This window comes from Sebastes umbrosus, chromosome 8 (genome assembly GCF_015220745.1).
Source record: "Sebastes umbrosus isolate fSebUmb1 chromosome 8, fSebUmb1.pri, whole genome shotgun sequence".
Lineage (NCBI taxonomy): Eukaryota > Metazoa > Chordata > Actinopteri > Perciformes > Sebastidae > Sebastes > Sebastes umbrosus.
The window spans coordinates 7089480-7115475 of NC_051276.1; the positions used below are offsets into that span (position 1 = coordinate 7089480).

Genomic DNA, 25996 nt, shown 5'->3' on the forward strand with positions numbered 1-25996 from the left:
TAATGACAGAGGAAAAAGATGAGCCCGTTGGGAATATCAACATTTTCCTCAGACCTATTTTAAAATTATGAAGAAAAACAATATACGATACAATATATGAACTTATAATGTATCTAAAAATGAGCTTCCATGGCCTCCGCCAGTTCTGACAACATCAACAAACACGTCACAACTCGTGAACTCTGAGCTTTCATAAACTTTCCACTTACGAGGTCGTCAACCCCATTTGAAATCACCGTTTGATCCAGACTGACATATCTCAACAACTATTGGATGGATTACCATGAAATTCTGTAAGCGACAGACATTCATGTTCCCCAGAGGATGAATCATAATACCTTTGGTGATCCCCTGACTTTTCCTCTAGCGCCACCATCAAGTCATACTTTTCTTTGGTTCAAAAACTACCTTTAAAATGAATGACATTCCCATCAGCCTAAGATCCATTTTTTGTTTTTAGCTAATTAGCTAATGTTAGCATACTAACACGCTAAACTAAGATGGTGAACATGGTAAACATTACACCAGCATGCTGACGTTAGCATTGAGCACCGCTGCGCCTCACAGGGCTGCTAGCATGTCTGTAAACTCTTAGTCTTGTTTCCTTGTGAAATACTGATACTCTGACCTTTCAGGCCATTAAAAATCCTGAAAATGAAACAATCTGAGAATCCCTTATTGGTTGAACTGCACACAGTTTGTGTCCATAACCTGTAATTAGAGGGAACAACTAGAATTTTGAAATTATTTTAAGGGGTCACAAGTAGGAGTCGGGGAAAAAAGTCGATACAGCATAGTATCGCGATATTTTTCATGGCAATATTGTATCGTTACACAGACATCAAGTATCGATCTTTTATTATGTAAACTACTAATATTGTAAAAACAATGTAGACTAATAAAAATAGTTCAGTTTGTTAGGTGCAACATTAATGTTTTTATGACCGTGTCGGTCAATCCCATTTCGCTGCAATAAAAATTATTGAAGTGAGATGAACGGAGTGAAAACTCTATCTTATTAGATAAAACAGATGTTGACAAACTGCATAATTTGCAGTTGAAAAAAAGGTAACAAATTGCAAAATATTGCATCACAATACTCAGCATATCGCAAAATGTTTAAAATCGCTATAAGATCATATCGTATCGTGGGGCCTCTGGTGATTCCCACCCCTAGTCACAAGCCTAAAAGGTTGGGAACCAATGCTTTAAAATGTATATTGTTGTCCTAGGGAGTTTCAGTGCTCTGGCGATGATCTCTACATGCAACACAACACCTGTGAAGATGCTGCCTGAGGATGTGACAGATGCGGACGACATGAGAAAACAGGAGGATGTCTTTTTTAAAAGCCACATTTATTAATCTATGGTTTAGGAACTATGGGTTGCTCATCTTTTTGTGGGTGCAACTCCACGTGACCGAAGGAACAGTCATGATTTTATAAACCTCGAGAGTTTAAGGTTTTTTATAAAAGACAATCCACCATGTTTAAACGGTGGCTTTTAGCCCTATTGGCCCGGGTCGGCCTCATTGTGCTGGGCCTCTGCTGCTGTCTGTTCCTGTTCTACCTCCTCGCTTGTAAACCAACGTCTCACAGCAGCCAGCAGTCTCTGCTGTGGTCTGGAGGGGCCACCAGTAAGGAAGGATACATGGCCTTGTTGCAGGAGAGGGAGGACTCTCACAGACATTACATCAACAGCCTGACAAAGCAGATGGCTCATCTGAAGGAAGCTCTCCAGGAGAGAACGCAGCAGCTTCAAGAGTCCCTGGAAAAAGCTAAAACTAGAGGGATTCTGCCTCAGGGTCTGGAGAGTCTGCACAAAACCCCAACACAGACCGACCTGAAGGTAGGAAGCATGATACAGGATGATGTAGATGCAGAAGACAGGCAGGAGTAATAAAGTGTGCTGATGAGATAAATGAAGTGTGACGTTATAAGTGTAGTAGTAAATGTTACATCATGTCCATCAGGATTTCCTACGCTCCCAGCTGAACCAGGCGGAGGTGAACTCGGGTGTAAAGCTGTCCAGCGAATATGCAGTGATTCCTTTTGACACTTTCACCCTGCGGAGGTGAGTGGGACAGTCGTTCATCGGTAAGGACAACAGTAGAGCTATCAAGTCCTCCAGGAGCACCTCTGATGTCAAGTTTTATCTCAAGCCTCTTCATAGTGTGTGTTTTTTTTGTTGTGTCACTCAGGGTGTACCAGCTGGAGACGGGGCTGACGAGGCACCCAGAGGAGAGGCCTGTGAGGAGAGACCACAGAGACGAGCTGATAAACACTGTGGAAACAGCTTTGCACGTCCTGAACGGACCTCAGCAACACGCAGACAACACCAGACGGAAGCGCACATACTCCCCTGCAGACTTCATAGAGGGTGAGAAAGATCTCACTTCATTCATTCATCTTCTTCACACGTATAATCTAGGTGGATGGCTGGGAAAGCTCAAGAAAAGTTTGTCCATCCATACTCCATCCATAGATTGTCAAATACAAGCAGACAGCCTACAAATTTACAGTACGCCTATGATGTTTTTCATGTTGGAGAAATTTAAGATTCAAGAGTTGTTGTTTCCGTAAGTCAACTTACAAAACACACAACGTGTACAACTACATCAATCTCATCTACGCTCGCTCACATGCAATTTTTCTGGCTTCGATGGCTGGTTGTTTTTCAAACCAGAGAAACAGCTGTCAATGAGCAAAACACCAAGACCTATTTAAATCAGTCAGTGAGTGATTCAGAGGTCTGGAACCAGGGTAGGAAACTAGAGCATCAGAGGAAACCACAATGGGTCAAAGGTCAAATTTCAAATCTACGACAGTGTTTCCTTTACAAGGTCATCCTACAACGCAGGGTTGCACCTCAAAATGCTTTGTATTCATACAAAATATTAAAAGATTATCCTCAAAAACATACTGTATGTTTTTTGTAAATAGTAAAGTCCTCATTTTTACTCATTAAGAACTCTAACGGCAAGCATTATTTAGTTGGAGTTAAAAGTGTCTAATGTGAAGTAATTTTGTATATAATAGCTGGTCATTACATCTGTGGTATTGTCATTAAACCCAGTAGGATCTCACAGCAACACTACAGCCTCTGTCCGAAACAAGTGCTCTTTTATTAACATCTTTAAAACATTGGTAACGCTTTATTTTCCATAAGTTCCTTAGAATTTCCAAGAAAATTCTCTGTGAAGGACTACAGTATGTCATTTGGTACTAATTATAAGGAAAATAGAGACATAGTTATGAGAGAGTAGTTTAGTTTGTTGTGTTGAGTTTAGGGATGCAACTAATGATCATTTTCATCATCGATTAGTTTGTTGATTATTTTCTTGATTAATTGATTAGTTGTTTGGTCTATAAAATGTCAGAAAATGGTGAAAAATGTCAATCAGTGTTTCCCAAAGCCCAAGATGATGTCCTCAAATGTCTTGTTTTGTCCACAACTCAAAGATATTCAGTTTACTGTCATAGAGGAGTAAAGAAACCAGAAAATATTCACACTAAGAAGATGAAATCAGAGAATTAATTTTGACTGTAATTTCTTAAAAATTTACTCAAGTCGATTAATCGATCGTCAAAATAGTTGGCAATTAATTTAAGTTTTGACAACTTATCGATTAATCGCTGCAGCTCTAGTTGAGTTTATAAGCAGGAAGAACTTTTAAACCATTTAAACTCAAGTTAATATGCATTCATTATTCATTAATGGAAAAAATGGCAACTTTATTTTCACATGTTGAATTATTGACAAAATTCCCATTTTTGCATATTCAACTAACCTGCTGGGCACTGATTAAAAGACCCTTCAGGTTATGAATTGGAATAAATTAATTGGAAATGCACAAGTCATATATCAGTTATTTTCGACAAAATTATAGGAAAAAATATGGGACCAATAAAATAAAACTCTGTCTGTCTCTGTCACAGGGTTGACTCGTACAGAGAGGGACAGAGGAACCGTTTACGAGCTGATGTTTAAAGGCGACGGTCCGCGGGACTTCACACAGCTCGTGCTCTTCAGACCCTTTGGTCCCGTGATGAAGGTGAAGAGCGAGAGCGTGGACACGCGCAGCACGCTCATCAACATCATCGTACCTCTTTCCAAGAGGCCAGACGCATTCAGGAGGTTCATCAACAACTTCAGGTATCATTTGGACAGTGAATTAACAGGCTGGGACCCACTCACACTAACTGATTGTATCAGGACATTATTGATCTCACATTTGGAAGTGCTGAGTGAATCCTTGTCTTAATAGAGTAGCTTGGTTGAAAGCCAATAAGTCTCGACTTCAGATAAAATCAGAAGTTTATAGATTTTAAAGGTGTGAGGCTAATTATTGTCCTCATCTAAAATAAAGGTAATTTTTTCTGGACAAAGTAGTATTGAAGTGGGCCTAACATGTTTATTTGTTTAATTTGTATTGTGTTTTTGGTTCAGAGAAGTGTGCATCCAGCAGGACAGCAGGGTTCATCTGACTGTGGTCTACTTTGGTCGAGATCAGATAGACCAGGTGAAAGCCATGCTGGACCAGACCACCAGGTAATGTAGTCATTTTACAGTTTAATCAACGGCTAATGTCACATTGGCTTGGTGTGTTGAAATAAACAATATTCAACTACAATATCTTCCTCTGATCTCTGACCTATTTTCTCTTCTATTCCTTTAAAGCTTCAAGAAATATTTAGTCTACAAATTTATTCTGTGCATCTGTTTTGTTCATATAATTTAAGTAAAGTCACTCACGGTTTTGTATCTCGATGACACAACAGATTAGAGGTGGAGCAAAGTCAAAAAGTCTCAATCTTGGCTGGTAAATCCTGAGTCAAATCCCAAGTTAAGACCAAATCTTAAACTTTGTGTTTCGAGTCCGAAACAAATCATTATGCGCCCTTCACCAAATTAAATGCCATTTAAATTATGTAACAGTACAGTAGTACAGTACATTTACAGAAGTAATGAATGCTTTTGTATTCGTTACTTTCAAATAAACATTTTAAAACAAACTGATTGGGTGTGCATCAGTATGTTAGTCCTGTGATACAATTACAGACATTGGTAATTTCTGAGCCGAATGTTTCTCTCTATCTATTTTTGGTTGACCAGACCAAGTCAGTATTTACATTTGAATGTCATAATCTGAGGTATCAATTGTTATCTGTATGGTCTGCACTGATTGACTGCTGTTGAAGTGATATGTGGTCTATTTTTTGTTCATTTTGTCTATTTTTGGAAAAGTTGATTAGCTGCATACTTTTTAAAAACAATTTTCCTTTTTGGGCTTCAAGAAGATACCTAACGGCTAAAGTCCAAGTGAAGTCCCAAGTCACTGAAAGTCAAAGTCTTTTTGATTTTGTCAAATCTTAAGTCATCAGAGTCATGACCTGAGTTGAAGTCATGGGACTGGAGTCCACACTTCTGGAAAGATGATAATATGCAATAATATGATTACTGCAAGACTGTATTGAAAGCTGTTTCTTCTCTCTGCTCTTTTGGAATTTACTCTCACAGATGTGTCTAAAAAACGGATTAAAAAATTGCAAGTAAGAGAGTATGGGAGCAAAGTACCATACTGTTAACTATGTAATGCTCCAACAGTGTGACCAGACTTTATGTCTGCAGATTGGTTGTTTCTGAATGATTAGTCACTAAATATTCAAATGAAAAACATTCAGTTGCATCGGAGTACTTGTCTAAGTAAACACAGATTTCCCATGACAGCCCTCCTGTCTTCTTCTTCTTCTTCTTCTTCAGAGAGACTCGGTTCAGGAGCTTCACGTTGATCCAGCTGAATGAGGAATTTTCTCGAGGGCGTGGTTTAGACGTGGGCGCCAGGGCGTGGAGGCGCAGCCAGAATGTCTTGCTCTTCTTCTGTGACGTTGACATCCACTTCACCGCTGACTTCTTAACTTCCTGTCGTCTCAACGCAGAGCCTGGTGAGAGGACTGCTTCACTTCAAGCATTTTTGCGACATCTTGTGTCATCCATCCTCGATTCATATGTAGCACTTTGCCTGTATCAACTACCATGTGATACAGCGCCCTGACTTCTTTTACTTAGAGCACACCCCAACACCATCACTTGTTATTCCCCTGTGTTATTTGTATGAATTATGTTAAAACTTACCCGAAACACAACTTCATAACATCTCAGCTGAACTTGAAGAATGATAGTGGGACTGTGTCATTTTAAACCTCGCCCTGATCACCGTAAACCCTCGGCTTTACACCACTTCTATTTACTGGATCAAAGACAAAGATATGAAATCATCTTATTTATTGACCAGCAATTAAAATAAACCAACATAAAAACACATTCGGTGTTCTCTAGGGCGTCATTCAATGCCAGGTACACACTACACGAGAATCAAGCTAATTTTAGGCCCGATTCCCCCCCTCCCGTCAATCGTCTGCAAAGACATTTTTTTTTTTAATGGTTCTAAAGATTATCATGCCAGATATACCCGTGGTGTGAGATATGTTAAGAGTGTTTTTTACATCCCTCGATCAGCTCGGAAGTCCATCCTGGCCGCACCGATTTCAAATCGTAAATATTAAACAAGTTCAATATTTACAATCGGATATCCTGTTGTTAGTGGGGAACCCCCGAAGATAGCTGATTACGCAGTCATGCGTCCACCGCATGAACTAATGCAAAACACTAAGCATAAAGTAGTAGTAAGATGTACCTCAGAAATGGAGGACCAACTTGTTGATTTGTGGCTTATTTAACATGTCTCTATGACTTCATCATTATCCATCATTTTTCTTTGTGAATTTTCAGTACAAGGTAGTGCAGAATCTAACATCACTTCCTGCCCATCGTCCGCCATGTTTGTTTACACTAAAGTCACATTTGATCGCAAGAGATTTTGCGAGATTACCGGTTTTGAGAGTCGGGACTTCATGACTGAATCTGTTAATGTGTGGTGTGCTGTTTTGGCCAAATCGTTGCTCACCACACACCATAGGAACAAAACTGTTAAATGTAACATAACATGTCGTTATGTGTGGGGTCTCTCATTTTCAACATCTGTTAAGATGTGAAACATCTTTTAGTGTGGGCCAGCCTTAAAATAACCTGACAGAATAAATATCACAGCCCTTTTACTACCAAGGTCATGCAAATAAAACTGACAGGTGAGTACCCTTTAAACCTGTAAACTTATGACAGCAGAAAGCAGACAGCCTGAGTGTAGCGTGGGTGCGATGAGTAACTTAAACTGGTCACTTACCAATGACGTCTTCACTCACATGAGCAATGCATCATGGGGTTACTCACCTATCTTCACTAGTGGAAAAAAACATCCAACCTCGGTCCCAGTGGCTATGAAGAAGGGAAACAAACTGTTCCTCCCTGACACCTGTGTCTGTCTGGTCACATGGCACGCTGTCTGTTGCTCTGCGCGAGCCTCCAAGTCCATCAGACGACATCAGAGCTCGCGTAACTGTAGCGAGCATGCTAACTAATAGCTAAACAGCAGAGGAGCCTCCAGGATTCAGATTATCTACCAGAAACACTGTGTATCTAGACGAAAGTTTAGCAGTAAAACACACGTTAGTTACTACTGGATACACTTAATCTTCCACTTAGCTTACTTTTAGAGCTAGTTGCTACATTAACTAGCTGCCAGCATTAGCAGGCTATGCTGCTGCTTCTTCTTCTTCTTCTTCTTCTTCTTGTTGTTGTTGTTGTTGTTCTTCTTCTTCTTCTTCGGTGGTTTACAGAGGTGGTTTGCATCCAAAAACTTGCATTACAAATAAACCAATTCTCCAAATCTAACTAAAGAAAAAAAATTAAATAGGCCAAATAAATACATTTTTCCCCACCTAAAAAAACACTACAAATAAGCAAGATAGTCTGTCATATTTAGATTATGTTTCAAACAAACAGGCTACACAATAACTAGTGTTTCTACTGCTATGTACATTTTATCACTGGATATTTACCCAGGGTTTACACACACTGTAATCTGTATCTGCAAGAATAAAACAATTTAGGTCAAAGCTAATAATGACAACATGAACTATAGAATATTAAAAATATTGTCTATTTAAGTCATATAGTCTCTACCTGTTCCATTGAATTAATTAATTAAAGCCCCGCGCTCCCACAGAGGTATTTTTTATTATTCTAGCTGATTTTGCTCAGGTTGAAGTTGGGCAGAGCTATGATGGGAGTTATGTGAGGTCACCAAAACTATTGGGTGGGCTCCAAAAAGCTGAACGGTACAGTGCCGGTTTGAGATGTTTAAATGGAGTGGTTTCCCCTCCATTTCAATTTGGCACACAAAACTGCAGATGCAGCTTATGCTGAATTGAATCGACGGCTCTGTGCAGCAGGTAAAAAAAAAATACCACATGTTCCAACAGCAGCATATACAGCAAAGACAAATTAGCACATATTTCACATGATTTGTTGTGGCTTAAATTGAATATAAAAAGGTACTGTTCTGTCTCTGACACCTCCTGCTGTTTGATTATCAGCTCAGAGAGATTCATTGTCACACCTGTCGCCTCAAATGCTGCCTGCACTCTGTTTCAGCAGGTTTTCCTGCCCTTCCAGATATAACAAGCAGCATGCTGGCAGGGCCAAATGGAGTGCAGCCAGTCCACCTTATTCCTAGCTTTATGATACTTACATACGCAAGGTATCATGGGGCCAGGAATAGGGTGGATAATAATGTTAAAGGAGCAAGTTGACATACCATAAAAAGAACTCGAAAACTAACTGGGGAGATTTCAATGTCTGCTGTGAACAACACTCAAAAATATGAGGACGTGCACTAACCTCTTAATTAAATGATAATCTATACGATTTTTTTGTGCCTATATCAATAAGTTGTCATTGTTGTGGTGTTTCTGCACTGCAGATCAGTTTTGTCTTTGTTCAGGTTGGTGGTTATTGTTGCTCATACTAACTACCCAGTTCTTATTCTTTTCACTCCAGTCAAACTTCTGTTGTTGCTTCCAGTAATGCAAAATAAATCACTTCCTGGCTGCCAGGTGTTTAAAACAGAAATGGTGTTTTAAAATCTAACAAGTGTTTATAATTTTTATTATTTTATTAGTGTTTGTTTACGGGCTGTACTTGAAAATGTGACACATTATTACATGTATGTAACTGGACATTTGTCTGTTTTAACTGTCTTTTGTCTCTAGGTAAGAAAGTGTACTACCCAGTGCTCTTCAGCCAGTACAACCCATCTATTATCTACAGTAATCAGACACTTCTACCCTCCGTTCAACAACAACTGGTAGGTAAAAAATAATAATAATATACAAACAGCTAAATTTACTAATTTAATGTATTAGAATGAATTGTCAGGATGGCGTCAAGAAACCGATTTGTTCCTTGTCTCAGGTGATGAGGAAGGAAACTGGATTCTGGAGAGACTTTGGCTTTGGCATGACATGCCAATACAGGTCGGATTTCCTCAACATAGGTAATGGAAAAGCTTATGTTATCAGTAATTTCCCCAATTTCATGTTTTGTAAGACATGATACAATTGTATATTAAAATACACGTACTGTATAGCAATAAATATACAGAATTCGATGCATTGTCTTTAATAAAATGCCACTATTTTCTCTTTATAGATGACATTGTCTTTTTAGTGATTGACTAATGCTGCAACAGTAGTTGTACATAAACAGTTAAAGTAAAAATACAGTTTTGTTTAACCACTGTGACCATTTCTCTGACTGTGAAAAAGCCCTTTCACTCCCTGATATGTTGTTAGTTTATTGATCTTTGAATAACCTCTCTGCTTTATGCTCTTTCCTTGTTTAAATACATCAAATTAAGGAAACATGATTCTCCTAAAATGCTGTTTTTGACTTTGATTTTAACTCAGCCATTGAACAAGCATACTGTTATTAAGTTATATGCATCTCCTGACTCTCACTGTCTCACTATATCTAAACTTCTCTACTTCAGGTGGTTTTGACCGTAACATTAAAGGCTGGGGGTTGGAGGATGTGCACCTGTACAGGAAGTACCTTCACAGTAAGCTGATGGTCATTCGCTCTCCGTCTCGTGGCCTTTTCCACTTGTGGCACGAGAAGAACTGTGCAGACGAGCTCCCTCCGGACAAATACAAGATGTGCATGCAGACTAAAGCCATGAGCGAGGCCTCGCACGGCCAGCTGGGGGAGTTGTTCTTCAAACGGGAGATTGAGGTTCATTTGAGCTCCCAGAAGCAGATGAACAGAGGAACATGATAACGAGGACAGACAATATAACAGGGCATTGGTGATGTTCTGTATGTTCTCCTTCTGCTTTTCGTGACAATTTCTATTTACTTACATTCAGCTTCAAACAAACAGATGATTTACTGTGATTATTGTTCTCCATGTGGACACATAAACTTGTGCAAATAATGACTGATATATTTTGTGTGAATAAAACAATGAACTATATGTGATCTATTGGTGTACTGCATGTTTTCTTAGTCACAGAGGGAATTTGGCAAAAACTACTCTTAATAGTTTGTGTGGTTTAACCCTTTAATGCCCAAATGAATCCTCAACCTATTTACACATTCCACTAAATTCACATAATACTGACTGGATAGCCTATTGTGCTCTCTACTTATCATACTAAAGGGACAGTGGGAGCCATTGACTATGTAAATGTGGTATTTAAGAAAGAACATTTACAGATGTTTTACACTTAAAGTGATGTGTGTAATTTTGCAACTGTGGGCCAGGGTAAGGCACGTCTTCCCAAACTTTTTCTGTCACTTGAACACCACACCAGTAACATTACAGGGGAAATAACATTATCAATAGCCTAACTTGAATCGCACGTGAATTTTCTCGCACCTTTCTCATGCAATATGCAAATTATCACACACAAAAGAACAAAGACTCTCTTTCTATACTGACGGTTAACTAAAGAGCAAGATAGGTATAGGAGCATTTTATAATAAGGGTACAAATCATACTTAAGTAATCCTTAACTACTGCATAACTCATGATGATTTAATGCACGTGTGAATGGAGTTAAGGAATGTTCACAATTACTTCATACATTATTTTAATCGATATGCAACCAAATTAGCTGGATTCCACTTACGTAAAGTATATTTCAGGACCATGTATTTGCTCAGAAAACCTCTGAAAACAGAACAGCTGTTCTCATAGAAATATGATATAATTTTTTTATCAAACATTTACATACATGAGAAATGTGATGCATCATTCATTATATGTTTAATATGAATGATATGTTAGCTTGATGACCATCACCAGTTTTTCTTCCTTGTCAGCAGTCTGAAGGCGTCAGAGCTCTCTTTTTTTATCATTCCCAAATAAATCAGATTCATAGATTTTTATCAACAGACATTTTGACTCGTTATAGCAGAAAAATATGTGTTACACTGATATTATTACATTGATATTTCACATAGATTGTGGCCTACATAGGCCTATTTTTGTGTGTATAGTCTGTGTGACAAAACACCATGAAGAAACATGGGGGGAATTCCTGCACAGTGATATCTAATCAATGAGGTGCATTGATGAGGAGACAGTAAACTCTCTCTCTTCTATTAATAGTGATACTGACGTCACCTCATTACCTCTGCAGACCTGCAGACCCAGGCAGAGGGAGGAGGAGGAGCTGCTGTGGATCGGCTGACGGCTGTCGTAGCGTCAACAGAGGCACGCGATAGGCCCGAGACTCCTATTACCACGTCCCTGTCCTGTGATGCATTCAGATACAGCTCGGAAATTCCAATTAAAGTCTGTCCAATGATAGAAAATACATTACTCATCATTCTGTTTACTTGCCAAACAGGACTTTACCCTGCTCAGGATAACCTTGATTACAGGGGACCAGACAGTATGGCAGTAATCAATGATAACTTTAGATAACACCAGTGGTGGAAAGTACCTAGGCCAAGTAACAAGTAACTAAGTAGGCCTAGGCTACATTTACTCAAGTAGGCTACTGTAGCCAATTTTGAGGTAGGCTACTTTACTAGAGTATTTCCATTTTCTAATCCACTATATTTCAGATGAAAATATTAATACGCCCATAGGCTATTAATTACACATTATTACACATTCATTTGACAACTTTAGTTACTAGTTAGGCTACTCTGCAGATTCAGCTTATTAACGCAAAATATCACCAACAAATTAAATATGATTTTTGTTTTATTATATATCATGCTAGCAGCAGTATAGGCCTATAAAGTAATTCAAATTAGCTCCACCTTTATCAGATGCAACATTAAATATAGAAGAAAAGAGACAGTCCAATTTGGACTGACAACGCTTATTATATTTATAATATAGTTTAGTAGGATATGACAATAAATATAAATAATTTTGTTTTACTTTTCTACAGTACTTTTTAGGCTTTATTATTCTGTTTCTCTACTTTTGATACTTTAAGTGTATTTGAATGCTAATACTTTTGTATTTTCACTTAAGTCAAATTTTGAATGCAGGACGTTGTCTTGTACCAGAGTATTTCTACAATGTGGTATTTCTACTTTTACTTAAGTAAAGTAAAAGGTGAGCACATGGATGACAGGTTGGACCGCCCACATATGTGACTCTAGATCAGGAAAAACAAGGTTAAGATCACGTTTTCTTCTCAAGTATTTATTGTGTGTCCTTACTGTACTGCAATATTAAAAAAATGTAATTTCTGTAGCATTAGACATCTATTATAAAAAACAACATATTTTATATTTTTTGAGCATGGAGACTGACATCTATGTTTACTGTCTAAATTATTCAGGGTGTAGAGAAAATCATGAAATCCCCTATTTTTTAGAAAATGTTTATATATCAATAACTAATGATGCACAAGATGAAATGATATAAAGGTATATATATGAATAAAAGTATTATAGAAATGAAAAAAAGGAAAATGCATTAAATGAACGTTATTGTAATGTTGTGGTAATGACATTTAGTAAGAACAAGTGATGAAAACCATAAAAAATAAACACGTGACAGATTAAAATCTTAACGACTAGCCTATGTCATTTTGTGTACCTGTTCAACTGATGGTTAAAATTCATAGAGGTTGATTTTTTTTTAATTTATATTTAGAAGAGTCAAAAGTGCTCGTAGTTGCAGAAACACCCTCATAAATATTGTGATGAATTGCACTTTTATTACCAAACTCTTTCCGCCCACCTAACGTCACAACAAACCAGCTCAGAACATTGAACTCTGATTTGTCCCAGCCTCACGTGAAGGCATCATTAAATCGCAACGCGAGAGGAGCGCTCCTGCCTCTCAGGTAATGTGTCTCACATGAGGAGGACAGAGGACAGAGGATAGATGATTATGAGCTGAAGACATCGTGCTGCTGCTGTTATGGTTTGTGAGCAGTTGAGAGGGTGAGCGGCTGTGTGTCCTGGTGTTAGATTAGAGTTAGACTTTAGTTATCTGTTATTATCTAGTCTATACATAGATATATATTTATATATATAATCTCCCGGTATAGTTTCTGGGACAGTCCTGGAGTTTGGTGGTAGTAGCACAATGACACTGTTTTAATTGTGTGCTGGAGTATATAGAGAGACGTGCGGCAGATAGGCTGCGTCTCATGGACAGGACATTCTATACAGAGACAGACACCAGAAGAAGAAGAAGGACACGCAACATGTTTGAAGCTGCAGGGATCCCTCTCATCGGGCTGGACATAATCTGTCTCATCCTCGGTATGTAAACGTGCATGAACCTTTTAATCCGTTTTGTTTAATGATCAAGCTCGTTAAAGTGGAACTTTCTTTGTCATCAAACTCCTGCAGCAACTCTTCTGGTATGTGGAGACATGATGAAGTATGGCCTGGCTGGTTAAGCAAATCTAATGATTTGCATACACGTCATATATAACTACACACACTGGGAGGCTTGAGGTTTTAGGGAACCAGGCAGGAAGATGGAAAAAAAGGCAACAAAGTCTGTGTGTGTGTTTTTCCACCAAGTAAAGCTGTATTTTTAGCTCAGTGTTTGTAATGTAATCATATAGCACAGAGACAAGCTGCAGGCCTGCTCAATGTAATAAACAATACTGCAGTAAAGTAAATTAAAGAAACCTTTGTACTGTGTGTGAGGGCACTCAGATAGTTCAGTTTGATTACTGCTGTATGAGATAAAGAGGGAGAGGTTTTACTCAGCAGTCCTTCCCTGTGATTAACCTGCACTCAGTCACTGCTTAGTCAGTGTCTTGTGGCTGGCTGATGTGCTGCTGACTGGACACCAATCCTCCCATTCTGCTTTGATGCGGGCATCAACAATCAAACTGGAAAGTCCTTCTTGTATGTTGTGGAAACTCTAGTATATGTGGGACACTCCTCTAATGATAATAATAATAAGAAGAAGCAGAACTATTCACATAAGAAAAGTAGAAATATCACAATGTAAAAAATAAAATATAAATTAAGTTAAATATGGTAAATTAAATATGGTAAATTAAGTTACTTTAATTACAAGGAGTTTGATTTTCTGATAACAACAAAAGGTTGTGAGGCAGACAAAAGGAAAAGGGGCTATTAGAGGGTGCTGTTAGAAATCGAGGAAATAAATAGAACAAAATGACTCCTAAAAAGAAATGGGAGCTATGTAACAAAACTTACTACAAAAGAATTGGATGGAAAATAAAACCTCACTAATTAACTTTACTTGTGATAAACTTACTTTACAGTGATACAGACAACAATACATCTAAAGTGTTGCAAATCAGTCTCTAAAGGCCCCCTGGCCCCCACTTTCTCCAATCTAATAACGAGCACCTTTTACAACATTAACCATCATAATCAAAGGTCGAGTTCCTCAGAGGAACATACCTTTAAAGGTACAGAAGCCAGTTGTTCACACCAAATCACAGCAGCTTTGGGCTGGCCAAGCAATTGAGTCTTCATTAGCTGATTGTAGCTCCTTGGGGATTGGAGGACCGGACCGATTGCCGCTCCAATCAGAAACCTCCAGCTCGAAGAGGGGCGAGGCCTCGGCAGGTGGGACCAATCCCTCCTCGGAGACCACACATCCTGATTTGCATATACACAGAGACATGCACTACCTGGGCAGGTTAAGCAGGGTGTGGCCATAACAGTTATGAATTAAAAAGTTGGCTATTTTAGTATCATAAGCAAAAATAGACTTATCCATAATGCGTTTGTTGTTCGAAGTGAAGCTGATTTTAACTAGTTTATATATTCTTCAGTCGTTTAATCTATAACAATGCATCACAATGTATGTTTAAATTTGTTTAAAAAAGTAACAATCTGAAAGCCAATTCATGGGACCTTTAAGATTTATCGTAAACTTGGAAATCAAAATGTCGATTCTCGTGATTCACAACATGAGCACAAGTAAACAGTCTGAGCTGCTGACAAAAAAATATATATTGTTGCATGGAAACTGCATAGGGTGTAAAATCTGTCTTTTTCTAGTACTGACGGAGAGCCATGTTTAACAGAAACAGGATTTCTCTTCTCTGCAAAAATATTTTATAAAACCGTGTGTCTACTTGCAACAGGATTAAAGAGATTATTGTGAAAAATCTCAGATCTAGTTATAACAAGCGCAGGCTACAGGTTGACAAAACCCTGACGAGGAAACTATAAACTAATCCTGAAGATAGAATAGAGGAAAATGATATCCCCTTCAAATAAAAACATCATACACAATGGAATAATTTGGACAAGAATAATTTTTCATCACAAGCGCAGAACAAAGGAATTTGACTACAAGCTTTAGAGTTACGCTATACAAATAGTTTCCCATCCTCATGTGTAGGATAATAAAAGAAGATACAAAAGTCCCTTAAACTAGGCCTCTGCTTAATTGAACGAACATCTGAGCAAAAATGATGAACTACATTAATATGAAATCACCTGAGTAATTTAATCCAGCTCTACATACAACCTTTGCTGATATTGTCCCCTTTCTTTAAGATTAAAAGAGTAAAAAGTCCAATATTTCTCTCTGAAATGTAAAGTAACATATGGTAAAGTATCTAAAAATTATACCCAAGTACAATACTTGTGTAAATGTACTTAGTTACATTACACCACTGTGTAAAACAGAGTTTTAATCTCTGTGAAGCTGTTTTCTCCTCCTATTAAGATGTCATCTATGCTTAACTTAAAACTAATTCATTATTTTTCTTTACTTATTAATTCATTGATATTTACATCTTGAACTATGTCACACAACTGTTGCCTTTTATGATGTGATTTCTCGTTTGGGTGTATTTAATGCTTTAAAACTTGTCTGCTTTCTGAGCAGTTATTTGTTTACATGATTATCTAGTGAATAGACGTCTTGACAAAGGTGGGTGGGCTGTGAAAACACAATGAACATGAAAGATATAAATCCAGGATTTTATCATTCTATCCCTGATAAAGTCTAATATGTTGGACTTTTATAGATATATTAAAATGTTAAATAAAATAAACCAAACCAAGCCCAAAAATCCTGGTTGAATAAAGTTAGCCTACATAGAAGTATTCTTCTGTGCAATGCACCAAGTTATGTCACATTAGTTGTCTGTTATATGTTGTAATATTATTTATATGTGAAAAATTGGCGTGCTCAACTTAGTTGTGTTTAGAGTATGATGGGTGCCCAAGCCGATATACAGTATATACTGTATATCTTTGCAATATCTCCTGTCTACACCTGGTTTCATAAGCTAATGCTTTTTATTATTACCATATCTGAATGCAAGACCTATAATAATCTATGTAAGTTGTTTGCAACAACTGCAACATAAAGGAGATTTGAAAGCACTCATAGAGAGAATAAAAATCAGAGACTAAATGTGCACAGCAATCCTAATTAAAGTAGACACTAGGCCTATTGTGAAATATTAACTACATGGTCAGATCAGTATAGTCCACTGATGTTATTCACAGCCAGTTTGAGTACTCTGAACTTCAAAAGACCGCAGCCAGTCAGTGTAATTCACCCTGCAGTAGGTTTAAATGAACAGGCCTAAACAAAGGTCTGTGACTGTGTGGTAACTCATTTAGCCAAAAGGCATCGTTGGCGATGATCTAAGAATGTCTGGTATTGCATTACTGACTTCAGGTTAGCCAAATGTATTCGGTTTTCTGTGAGGGGAATAATAAGTATGTGAGACCAAAGCAAGTCAAAGCATGTTTTATGTGTTTTGGTGGTGATTTGCAGTATTTCTCTGTAGTAACTCAAGGCCTCGAGCCTTTAATTAAGTTATTGTGCAACTATGTGTTTGAACAGGCGGAATTTTTTTCCTTGCAGCTAAATGAAACCCACAAGAGTCACCAGCTTCTTTTTCAGGAGGGGAAATGCCTGTGTGATGCCAACAGTGCATGTTTCCTGTGACTAAAACGTGAAATTGTGTAATAGGAGTAGTAACTCTGAGTCACACAAGTATTTGTATTGATTAAATAAGATGTAAGACAATGTGACAAAGAGGTAGAATTTATACTAATTATCTGCCTCTTTCCTCATTTTAACAGTTGGACTTCCATTTTTTATCCTCACCCCTCAACACAACCCGTTCAAACGGGGTTTCTTCTGCAGCGATGAGTCCATCAGATACCCCCTCAAAGAGGACACCATATCCTACCAGCTGCTGGGAGGAGTCATGATCCCCTTCACACTGATCGTGGTACGTCAACAGTCGTCTTCTTCCGTACGTTCTCCGACCTTTTAAATGTTGAGTTTACTTATTGTTTAATCTCCTCTGTTGCAGATTGTCTGCGGCGAGAGCCTTTCTGTTTACTTGTCTCGCATCCAGAACCAGTCTATGGGGACCAAGTACGTGGCGTGTGTCTACAAGGCTGTGGGCAGCTATGTGTTCGGAGCTGCTGCTAGCCAGTCTCTGACTGACATAGCCAAGTACTCCATCGGCCGTCTGCGGCCCAACTTCCTGGCTGTATGCCAACCAGTCTGGGGTAGCATCAACTGCAAAACTGGCGGATACATCGAGAACTTCACCTGCACTGGAGAGAAGTTTCTGGTAGATGAGGCCAGGTACGGTAATGGTCCTGAACATGGATTAGATGAAACCTACAAGAGATAGCTTCTGTTTTAGGAGGGGAAATTCATTAATTTAATTTTCTCAGGCCAGGTTAGGTCGTCTTTATTGTCCCACAAGGGGAAATTTCAACGGGTTCCCTGAAACGACGTCCAGAGGGTTAAAAGCTTAAACTCCTTCAGGAGTGGATGGTCCTGGCAGTCCAATATAGCATTAGAGCCCTTCTAAGGACCTTTCTGTTATAAATGTCCAAGAGCGTCACCTGACGACTCCCTAAAATCTTACTAGCCATTTTAACAAATTTAGATTTCCAAACCAAGTAATAATACTGAAGGTTAAAACAGATTCAATCAAACATCTGTAAAAGAGAGTCATCATCTCAGAAGAAACGTTAAAAGTAAACTGATTAAATCATAACATTGTTAGGATTGTGTAATAGTAGAGTCTCACTGGAAGGAGCCTGATCATCTAAGGGTGCCCAGTTTTTTTGCATTACTTTATGATACATGTAACTTTTATGGACGGTGGGGTTAAATATCATCCAATATATCAAAATTGATCTTTTATTTTCAAGCTGGCAATCCTTAAAGGGAAACTACAGTGATTTAGCAGTTCCATAAAGTTGTGTTGCTTAAAAGGAGAATAGTCAAAATGTGTGCAGTCAGCCGAGATACATCCTGACTTTTTTTTTTAGTTCCTAAAACTCTAAATCGTACACTTTCCACAATGGAATTTAATAAAAAGATAACTTTATTGCGCTTTACTGGGTAATTTAAATGTCCCAGCACCAGAATTAGAAGAACAGATGCATAAATAAAAACACTTTAAAAGACTTTAAAATCTAGAATACTACATGCATTATGAACATCTACTATTTACAAATGAACCATGAAAAAGAGCTACTAAATACTCTATACGCCAACATTAATCATTAACTATAAAGAGTTTAATAATGTCTTTTTGTTAGACCCTCCCTACCTGGTAAACGCCGACGTCTTTCATGCCCCAGTTATGATTTACAGTTTGATATCAGTAGAGTTATTTCCAGATAAAGGTCATCTAGAGACATTATACAACTGTTTTCACAGGCTAAATTGTGCTCCTTAGCAACTAGTTAACTAATTCTGATGTGTAAAATTAGTGGAGTTTTGCCTTTTAATTTATTTCTGAATTTATATCAGTATGGTAAAATGATAGAGTGATACATTTTGATTACAATAGACCTTTGTTATGAAGGAATGAAAAGTGACTTAATCAAGCTGATGCATCTCTTTTGTTTATCTTTTGCAGACTGTCCTTCTACTCTGGTCATTCATCCTTCTCCATGTACTGCATGCTGTTCCTTGTAGTAAGTACATATTTTCTACTTCAAAAACTATTTATAGCCTAAATGTGGCTTACAGTTGAGTAGTAGAAATGCTAAAAACAATGTTAATTCTAATAACTAGCTTTGCTTGCTCTGTTTTACTGTCTATACCATTCAAATTTACACTATAAATTACTTAAACTTGTTTATGCCATTGTCAAAAAAGTTGACGTATTATAGACCTTTTCAAACTTGAAAACAGAAACATTCTAAATGGTCCCTTTCTATTTCCTGTTGCAATGTTTGTTAATGCATTAGCTGACAGGAAGTAAACTTGGACCAAAGCTGTTGCCCTAGCAACAGAATGGCAATGAAAATTCTCTTCAGCTAACGCATTAGCTGCCAACACCTGTTCTGTAAATATCAGCTTGGTCAATATAAACTGCATGCCTACTGACCACATAGCTTTTTTGTTTCTAATATTGAATCATTTCCTCTTCCTCCTCCTGTAGCTGTACATTCAAGCTAGACTGAGGTCAGAATGGTCGAGGCTTCTCCGTCCCACCATCCAGTTCTTCCTGATTGCCACTGCTGTGTATGTGGGTCTGTCCCGGGTGTCTGACTACAAACATCACTGGAGTGATGTGCTCACTGGCCTCCTGCAAGGAGGCTTAGTGGCTACTCTCACAGTAAGTTTCATCCAAAGACCTATTAGGATAATGGCAAAGCGAGGCATAATGCATCTTTTATGGAGTATTATCACAGTATATGCAATTGAAAACATCAAGTCAGTTTATTTAGAAGGAGCACATTGACCATGTTTGCTTTTAAAAAGAGGTTAAAGACTTGAACGTGCAGTTTTCAGAGCTTTAAAATTAGAAAAATCCTCTTATAACACAGTGTCTAACAGTATCATATACATTATCAGCTCGCTCCATCTATTCATTGAAGCTATATGATGTTTACTCAGTGAAATATTTAAAGACTTCATGATTTTTATAGCGTCACCATTCAAATCAAATGTAAATATTCAAGATATGTTGAATATCTTTGGGATCCCCACTAGAATTTAAAAAATGTTCTGTGTGTTTGAACAATGAGCGTCTAATAACTGACCCAATAATTAGTCAGTGAGATTGAAGACATAAAAGTGTTAAATCATTAGAATGATGAATAAATAATTCATTAAACAGGTAAATGTGAAAGATAAAAAAAAGCCATTTTACGCAGAAACACACTAAAGAGAGCATGTAAGTGAAGTCTGATCTACTTCAATGATGTTATCAATCTTCATAGTACAATTCTAATAAAGTTTTAATAACGCTGTGTTCACACTATGAGCGACACAGCGACAGGAAACAAGCCATTTTCAATGGAAGCCAGTGACATGAAGCTATAAACTGGCGCCCGACACTTGTCGCTGCGTGACGCGCTTCAAGTAAAGTTGAGCTGGTCTCAACTTTTTTCAGCGCTCCAATGACGTTGTGAAGCGTCAACCAATCATATGTTTTTGTTTCACCCTGTTCCGTTCCATCTAAAAAATAGCCAGTCCCCGGTGCTCTTTAACAACATAAATACGTCAACGAGCGTTTGAGCAACACTTCAACGGCGACTCTGTGACAATGTAGCTGGCCGTTTTGTTGCTTTTGTCGCTCGTAGTGTGAACATGGCTTTAGGGGTGTGGCTCAGGAGGTAGAGCAGGGTCGTCCGTTGGCGGTTTGAGCCAAGTTGTTGGGCGGGCCATGCAACGCCTTGCATTCGCCACCATTGGTGTATAAATGTGCCTGTGAATGAGTGACTGAGAGACAAATAGTAAAGCACTATGTCCGGTAAGGTAGAAAGGTGCTATATACTGTAAATGCAGTCCATTTACAATCAATAACTCACTTGTTTTTTCTGCAGGTGTTCTGTGTGTCCAATTTCTTTGAACAGCCAGTGGACCCCGTAGTGTCACAGGAGGAAGACAGCTCACACACCAGTTTACAGGAACACCCTTCCAATGGGAACCACTATGGCAGCACTGAGTGAATCCAAGGCCTCAAAGACTCTACTATAGGGCCTTTATCAATGAACTGCAGGTGTTTTGTATTAACTGCTGGCTGTTTCTGTGCGTTTCTTCAACTCAGTTTGCCCGGTGGAGTCGACGCCGCTGCCTTTAGCTGCTACCTTCGGTGTGGTCGGTAAACTTTGATTAAAGGAAGAAAAGTGCACTACAGAAGACAGTTCTTGCACTTTACTGAGATATAAAGAAGCAGAACTTTCTGTGAGAGGTTTGGGGTAAATCCAAGAAAATACAGCATGTTGGGTTTACCTTAGAAAAAGTTTTTTTTTACAGTGTGAGCTGAACTGGTGTATATTGGTCGGATGTTGCCATCATGAATGAATGAAATTCCTTTTGCCCAGAATATAATGAGCGTCTGTGTGCGCACTGCAAGCAGGCTTGTAGAGAGAGCCTGGCACCTGTGAATAAGAAAACCTGGACTGTCGACTTCAAATGGAGACTGAACTCAGAAATAATATATTTGATGTTGATGTTTTTGCAGCCTGCTGTTATTTCCCTTCCCTCATGTTATTCCATGTATGACATTTCTTTTCTTTTTTTTTACAATTTGTATGAAGCTCTATGTTTTTGTCGATGCAGAAGCTTTAAACAGTATTGTTTAGAGCAGTACTGGGAAAAGGTGTGTGACAAATAAAGAGAGCTCTGTTTTGCTACTTTGTTACAAAGGAATGAAATGATTCCTATTATGTAAGTATATATAATGCAAGTGAATGAAGCCTTGGACACGGTGCAGCAGAATAGCAATATTGTCTTTTTCTAGTGAAACTGCAGCATAGGGTATAGCATCAAGGAAGAGAAACCAAAAGACTTTGGGTGTGTCATTCACTGTCTGTGCAGACAGACCATAGAAACCACAAGCATGCAAATATACCTCTTCTGATGACAGTGGAAACACATGTTTGTTTGTTATCCAGGTGGTATCGTTAACAGGCAGACTATCGCTGCATATCCTCGCTGTTTCTAACAGGAAAAGGTCAGCTTGTCTTGACCAATGGAAACCTTCAGCCGACCGGTGCTGATCCTTGGCCGCTAATGTCCGAGTTGAGGATCTGCTTTAGAATTGAAATCCTATTACAGTGAACTAGGTTTAGTTTAACACACAGTGACAGCAATAAACCACACTCATCAATGTCAGCTCAGGTCTACAGGCTCCATGCAAAACCACTTATGTATAGCCATGTATCAGCGGGGAAAGTGTGATTCTTCTGCACTCGTGTGTGTATACAGTAGGTGCACAGCTACTATGCAGTGAGCTAAATACAGGTTGAAGACAGTCAACCTTTGAGGTGGAAGCAATGTCAAACTGTGAAAACAGTATCGGACAACACGTTCAATGTTATGTAGAATAAGGTGAATTAGAACGGTAACAAGAAAACGGAATTCACAAAATAGACTATAGTAGGCTAGCTGTCAATTAAGCTATCATGTCAAGTATCACAGCAATAAAGCTGCATTCAGGCCATACTATATAAGAGTTATTGTAATGAGTTTCCGACTCATGTCAACTTCAAAATTCCGAGAGCTCAGATTTATCCGTCTTGTCACAATTGCTTCAGTTTTGTAATATATCGCCCCTTTGCCTCTGTCAGCTTCTCTTTACATGGGTATGTGTCTTTCACACGTACTTTGTACATTTCTGTTGATGAACGATTGACAGATGACAGATGAATAGACCGGTGACAGATAATGATAGTCTACCTCCGTACGCTACCCTCCAAAAATGTCGGCACGCCCCAGAATGCTACGCAATTCCCATTCCCTTTAAACGATCTACACGGCGGTTACATGAACGTGAGTAATCTTGGCTATACACAACGAGGCTGTAAAGGCGGACGAGTTGGCGTGATGACGTTTAGTAGTCTCATTTAGCCGCCTTTTCTTAAGACATGTAAAAGCTTCAAAATTCACAAGTGGGGCATTTGACGTATTTTATATTGTAGAACAAAACGTTAAAATCTCTTCAGCTTGTGTTAACCACAGACCTTATTTCAGGCATCTAACTCAAAACCCATCCAAATAACCCATTGACTTCTGGACGGGGGAACCGGACGTGCTACAACGCTAACTCATTTCTTTGGGAAATGGTTTTGGTATTCATGTCTGCACCACTCCATAGTGAGCAAATTACATAATCAATATTGAATTTCTATAAACGTGAGCTTTGTTTCACCCTGTTGTCTCGTGTGACAACTTTCCATGTTTCAGTTCCTGTTATTAAAGCTTCAGTTATTCTCAACTGACATTACTGCCGTTACCCCAGCTTGTCATTTTTTAGGAACGTGTTGAAGTAGGAAAATTCCTCAGAGAAACCTACCATTGTCTCTTTATTGACTAAACTCTTGCTGACATGATAGAGCAAATTTGATTAAGAGGCCAAACAGCACTAGTGCTAGTACTACTTAGGGAACAATGTGAATGGGTGTTTCACAGATTCCAAGCACTTACTGACAATATGAAATTATGCGTGCGATGCATAAAGAGAACTGAGCAGGGATGTAGAAATAGACGGTTAAAAATGCTGCGTGAAATTTCCTGGGGAAATTGCAAAAAGCTATTTAAAAAAGAAAGAACCAGTTATATATGCATTAGGGAGTGTTCTGCTACATCACTAAAAAAGAGAATTTGGAGACTATTGCTGGATCATGACTCCAAGTTCGTTTGTCTATTGAAAAACTGCTCATGTTGCTGTAGCATCACTTCTACCTCCCCCCACTATGTCTGTAATCGGACCGGTCATGTTGTCTGCTGCTCCACAGAGCTCTCTCTTGTTGTCACGCTGACCTCGACAATAGTCTTTATTGAAAGCAGCTCCATTCACTCTCACATGTCACATGTCTGACTTTATCTTACCAGGCAGCGATGCCACCGGAGAAACAAGTGACTCAGAGTGCAGCGTGCATTGGCAGCTATTAAAGAACTGGCACTGAAACACCATACATTTAATTTCCCTCACACTACCTTTACTATTGTTCCTTACACATACTTTGCCAGCCCTCTTCTCTTGAGATAATGACTGCTCAAATAGCATCCCACTAGAGGATCCTTTTAACAGTATTGATTGTTTCAAAAAACAAAGAGGGAGAAAGTAATGGATACAAATGGAGTCATAAGTGGTCTTGAACTCCATCCAACTCAGAGAGAACAAAGAGCTTGACTGGAACAACACCTCCGTCTGTCTCATCTTGTTCCTGTTTGAGAGGAGACAAAAAAACAGAGAAGTACAGCATTGGGAAATGAGGTGTGGATAGCAGGTTGGGCAGGGTGATTTGATATTTCCACAATCACAAATTTAAAGTTCATATCCCCATATGAACTTTAAATTTGTGATTGTGGAAAAACAGATATTACACAAGAGCACAGCAACTGATCCCTCATGAGTAATCTGCATGGTGGTGGTGGTGCTGGTGTGAAATCCTGAGTGGGGCGGGAGAGGAAGTTATATTGGATATTGGGACATATTGCAGTTGAGTTTCAGAAAGTTTATAAATATAATATTTAATTGTGATTGAATGCATGACTGTCCATAGTTAATCGTGATTCATCGCAAATAAATCACACATTTTTATTTGTTCAAAATGAGCCTTTTTGTCAAGTATTTAATACTCTTAACAATAAGTATATAATTTATTTATTTTTGGAAATCAATTAACGACACAAAACAATGACAAATATTGTCCAGAAACCCTCACAGGTACTGCATTTAGCATAAAAAATATGCTCAAATCATAACATGGCAAACTCAAGCCCAACAGGCAACAGCTGTCAGTGTGTCAGTGTGCTGACTTGACTATGACTTGCCCCAGAACTGCATGTGATTATCATAAAGTGGGCAAGTCTGTAAAGGGGAGATTTGTGGGTACCCATAGAGCCCATTTTCATTCACATATCTTGAGGTCAGAGGTCAAGGGACCCCTTCGAAAATGGCCATAACAGTTTTTCCTCACGACAATTTAGCATAAGTTTAGAGCGTTATTTAGCCTCCTTCATGACAGGCTAGTATGACACAGTATATATACTGTATATATATATATATATATATATGACAGAGAGATATCAATGATGCTGCATCCTCATGAAGACACAGTTGAAAACTATTGTTGTGTCGTTAAGCCTGAGTAGCTCAATCTACTTTGTGGCATCTACAGCCACCTACTGGACAAGTGTCAAGTTACATGCTTAGAATTAATCAGTTGATAAATTGATGTATCGAAAAACAATCTGCAACTTAAAAAAAAATTGATTAAGCTTTTCAGTTCAATACAAAACCTTCTCTGGTTACAGCTTTGCAGATGTGAAGATTTGCTTCTTTTCTCTATTTTATATCTGTGAAGCAGCCACCTCTGAGTGGAAGAAACTTTGATGGGCAATTTTTTCACTTTGTTAAAAAAAAAAAGATTAATAGATAAATATGCTGATTAATTGATAATGGAGGTAATCGTTGCTTGACAACACTACTTGACATTTTCCATGTTAATGCAGAAATGACATCAGAGCTCACTCCGTTTCACATGTATGAACTTGTGCTTTGTGAGTTATGGAGTGGTATATATATTTGACAGGCCAGACTTTAACCACAAATGTGTAAACATTCTCACTAGAGTCACTTCACAAAGGTGTTGGG

The 25996-nt window shown here is 38.4% G+C and overlaps 2 protein-coding genes across 3 annotated transcripts; both read left to right on the forward strand.

Moving 5' to 3' along the window:
* Positions 1-1236: 1236 nt before the first annotated feature.
* LOC119492449 (chondroitin sulfate N-acetylgalactosaminyltransferase 1-like) lies at positions 1237-10430 on the forward strand. Its single transcript, XM_037776909.1, has 9 exons — positions 1237-1848; positions 1973-2073; positions 2201-2379; positions 3939-4155; positions 4450-4551; positions 5764-5945; positions 9171-9265; positions 9373-9454; positions 9950-10430. Exons 1-9 carry the CDS (start codon positions 1486-1488, stop codon positions 10231-10233), a joined length of 1605 nt encoding a protein of 534 aa, XP_037632837.1. The 5' UTR covers positions 1237-1485; the 3' UTR covers positions 10234-10430.
* A 2805-nt stretch (positions 10431-13235) lies between these two features.
* LOC119493629 (phospholipid phosphatase 1-like) lies at positions 13236-22040 on the forward strand. 2 transcript variants are annotated; one of them, XM_037779107.1, is made up of 7 exons: positions 13243-13376; positions 13608-13700; positions 17487-17638; positions 17723-18003; positions 19298-19355; positions 19826-20002; positions 21216-22040. In XM_037779107.1, exons 2-7 carry the CDS (start codon positions 13643-13645, stop codon positions 21339-21341), a joined length of 852 nt encoding a protein of 283 aa, XP_037635035.1. In that variant the 5' UTR covers positions 13243-13376; positions 13608-13642; the 3' UTR covers positions 21342-22040. The 2 variants fall into 2 exon arrangements, with proteins under 2 accessions (XP_037635034.1, XP_037635035.1); XM_037779106.1 differs by having other exon boundaries at positions 13236-13700.
* Positions 22041-25996: the final 3956 nt, after the last annotated feature.

Excerpts from the sequence above, each read along its gene's own strand:
- LOC119492449 (XM_037776909.1), top strand. The coding sequence starts at position 1,486 with ATGTTTAAACGGTGGCTTTTAGCCCTATTGGCCCGGGTCGGCCTCATT. Across the intron at positions 2,074-2,200 it reads GACACTTTCACCCTGCGGAG|GGTGTACCAGCTGGAGACGG; the intron begins GTGAGTGGGACA and ends TGTGTCACTCAG. Across the intron at positions 4,552-5,763 it reads ATGCTGGACCAGACCACCAG|AGAGACTCGGTTCAGGAGCT; the intron begins GTAATGTAGTCA and ends CTTCTTCTTCAG.
- LOC119493629 (XM_037779106.1), top strand. The coding sequence starts at position 13,586 with ATGGACAGGACATTCTATACAGAGACAGACACCAGAAGAAGAAGAAGG. Across the intron at positions 17,639-17,722 it reads TCCCCTTCACACTGATCGTG|ATTGTCTGCGGCGAGAGCCT; the intron begins GTACGTCAACAG and ends CCTCTGTTGCAG. Across the intron at positions 19,356-19,825 it reads ACTGCATGCTGTTCCTTGTA|CTGTACATTCAAGCTAGACT; the intron begins GTAAGTACATAT and ends CTCCTCCTGTAG.